The 3408-nt window shown below is 49.9% G+C and overlaps 1 protein-coding gene across 1 annotated transcript; it reads right to left on the bottom strand.

Moving 5' to 3' along the window:
- Nucleotides 1-2455: 2455 nt before the first annotated feature.
- F5J12DRAFT_780720 (uncharacterized protein) lies at nucleotides 2456-3408 on the bottom strand (the record flags this gene model as incomplete). Its single annotated transcript, XM_051742502.1, has 3 exons — nucleotides 2456-2664; nucleotides 2709-3031; nucleotides 3242-3408. The coding sequence occupies 3 exons, from the start codon at nucleotides 3406-3408 to the stop codon at nucleotides 2456-2458; spliced, it is 699 nt and encodes a 232-aa protein (XP_051603294.1).

Below are 3408 nucleotides of genomic sequence, written 5' to 3'. Positions count from 1 at the left end.
TGGCTAGAACTAGAGAACGGCGACCCTGTTACAGCAAAGACGCTCAAGGCCATCTGTGCAAGTGCTCGCAGTATTTGGGCTGAGCTCATTCAATGACAGATTGTGCCACTGACATGGACCCGAATAAGTTCATCTGCAAAGGCTCTTGTGTCCAAGTATATGCTCAAGGAACATCCCCTTCTCGGCCTCGATGAGGATGGCTTCAAGCTGGAGATGCTCTGCATCAACAACTATTCAGGGTGGCGCAAGAACCACTTCACACCAAGCAGCGAACTCAAGGGTGCGTCATCAACGAAAAGCGAACCAAAAGAAGAACCTAAGGAGGAGTCGAATGATACGATATCACCGCTCGCTACAAAAGGTAATAAGCACAAGAGCGACCCCGCCCATTCCATGAACGTGCATGCAAAGTGGCCAAAAGGTGCGTTACTTCGTCCGATTTGTGTGGTTTGGGCTGATCACAACAATCCGAGGATGCAATATTACTACAGAATTATCAGTGGAAGAGACGCAGAGCCTAATTCTGAACCCTAGCAACGCAGACATAGGTAGGGTGAACACAAGCATAGATGGGGTGAATGGCAGTATTTATTCAGTGCTAACTTCACTGAAGTGACAGTCGACAATAATAGCGAGTCAGCGCGACCTCAGCCAGATCCCATTTTTTCCCAGCCACAAGACAAACTTGCGATGATGCCTGTCGTTCCCATGGACGACAGCCTATTGCTCCAACCATGCCGAAGTCCCCCCGATATTCCCCATGGTGTTTATTTACCAATGCCCCACCATAGCCATTCGCGGTCCCAATCAAATTCCATCACACGTGGTGAGGCATCCAAGGCTGCTGGTCCATCCAGCCTGTCTCGCCATAACTCGAACAAAGAGAACGAGTTCCCACTCCAGAATCCTCTGTAAGTGTTTTTCATCACACAGATTGTGAACTGATACCGTTTTCAACTTAGTATGAATGTATTTGGTCCGAATGGAGTTGCAAAGAAGGTGCCACTTGCACCTTCTCAGTCAAAGACGAACATGAACATGGAGTCGTCAACGTTGACCACCTCAGTAAAAGGGGAAAAGAAAACTAAGATGCGACCTGGCACAGCAAAAAATGCGAGGTATGTCTAGTATCTATCTCGTTACAATACTAACTATACATTTTCTAGAAACCTCTGCGCACTTAGGTGGCACAAACATATCAATTCGACTGGGACGACCGAAGAATTCCGCATGTACTGGGATGGATTGACAGCAGAGACACGAGAGAAGTATCGCCTTGAGGCTGAGCACCTTCAGAAGGACGGAATGTGGACAAAACCATCCGACCCAGCTGCCTGCAACGGTACAATATTTTAGACAATGCAGGTGCTTCTCACTTTCATTCGTGCTTGGCTTAATCTTGTCGCAGGTGTCTCTCAATTGTCGCCTGAACCCTCCGTCGCACTGTTTCGCTGTACCCGCCATTCGCAAGTTCTCAACTGCCAACTCAATGCCTCGTTCGCGCTGCCACCCTGCTGTGGCTGCCACTTTATCGCCCGCTCTCCTCTGTTGTTCCATTTTGCTGTACCTTCCATCCTGGGTTTCTCGACTGCCAACTCGACGGCTCGCTCGCGCTCCTGCTCTGTTCTGGCTGCCGTTTTATTACCCGCAGGTATTGGGGCGCATGTACTGTGTATAATATGGGCACGTAGTGTAAATTGTATTATTGGACTGCACCTGATGGGACCAGAATGGAATTTGTTGCATTCTGACCCAATATGTGTGAATCTGGTGAGACCGGAATGAGAGAACCCTAATCCAATCCAGACAGATGCACACCGCTGTCATCATATTTATGCTACAGACAGAGAGGTAGCTACTATCTGCTGAGATATGTCAGGATCGGATCATGAGTACCAAAATCCTACGTCACCCAATGTCGGCCTGCCTCGCTGTGCAATATATGCATTGATTCCGGTTCGCACCTGATCAAAACGGATATTTTGCTTACCAATCAACCCTGTCAGATCTCACCCGACTAGAGCCGCCCTCATCCTGGTAAGTTTTGACTGGGCCTCAGCACTCGTCTTTGAGTGTTGTAGCTCACAAAAACCCACCTAAATCAAAGGTTCTACCATCTAGGTACTGCATAGGCACACCACCACTTGCTCTTTTTGTCTTTTGTGTTGATTTTGGTTGGTTTTCACCACTGAACCACACTTTGATTCACAACGGTCATGACAGCACTGACAAGGAAACATCCTGGCTACCAGCCACCAAGCTGGGCAACACTGAGGATCTACTTGCCGCTTTCCATGCCAGTTATCCTGGTAAACCCAGACCAGTCACTAGCTAAACATACCTTTCTCCTCTTTCTCTCTTGTTTCCTTACTCTTTTTTTCCCTTACTATACCAAGAACTGTTAGATGCACTGAATACTATGTACATACATTGGTGTTTGACCCCAGTCAGCATTCTACTTGGAGTCCCCTTCAAACACCTCCCCCTTGCTCATCCAGAGCTCCTTCTCCTCCCCACTCTCCAAACTGGACCACCAACCTTTTATATGCATGTCCTCAGGCCAGTGCATGATTCCCTCATCCAGCTCCATCCCCACTCCCTCACAATCTGACTGGAGACTCTTGAGCCCAGGTCTGCCACATCTAAGTGCAGCTCCTTGCTGGTCTCAGATACCAGGGTGGTCAGGTACAGAGCAAACTCAAACTCACCCAGCAGGTCACCCAGCTGGCTGTTGAACCAGCACTGGGTCTCTCTTCTGGCCTGCATCTCTGTGGTTTGTTGGTCCATGGCCACTGTGATCAGCTCAAACCTCTTGATTACCACTGCCACCAAGGGGTTGGAGGGAGTGGCAGTGGCCATGACCACTCCCAAGGGACCAGCTTCCAACTCACCAGGGATTGCAGATCTGACTTGGGTGACCTTCTTCTTCTCCCCAGCCCTCAGTGATGTAACATCCTCCAGTGCTCTCTTCTTCCTGGCCTTTGCCCCAACCTCTTCAGTCCCAGGCTCCACTCCCTCAGGCAACTCGCACCTGACCTTCATTTCAGTGCACTGGTCACATGTCCTCTTCTTGCACTTGCTCTGCTGTGTGCAACCAAAGGTGCATGGCACCTGACCCTTCTTGCACTGTCAGCATGACTTGGTGTTCACAATACCAACAGTCTTCTCCTGCTCCTTGCCTTTTGGCTCCCCTGTCCTCTGTTGCACCTGGATCTCCCATTCTCAGTGCTTGGCTTCCAACCACTCCTGCTCTTTCCTCTTGGCCTCCAACCACTCCTGCTCCCACTTTTCAGCCTCCAACTGCTCCCTCTCATGCTGCTCTGTGTCTAGTTGCTCCCTCTCAAGCCTTTCTGCCTCCAGACAGGCAGCCTCTTCCCTCACAGCCTTGTGCTGCTTGCACTTGGCCAT

The sequence above is a fragment of the Pisolithus orientalis genome (genome assembly GCF_024613125.1).
Source record: "Pisolithus orientalis strain OTSU chromosome Unknown F5J12scaffold_5, whole genome shotgun sequence".
NCBI lineage: Eukaryota > Fungi > Basidiomycota > Agaricomycetes > Boletales > Pisolithaceae > Pisolithus > Pisolithus orientalis.
This window is presented reverse-complemented; position numbering and strand designations above follow the sequence as displayed.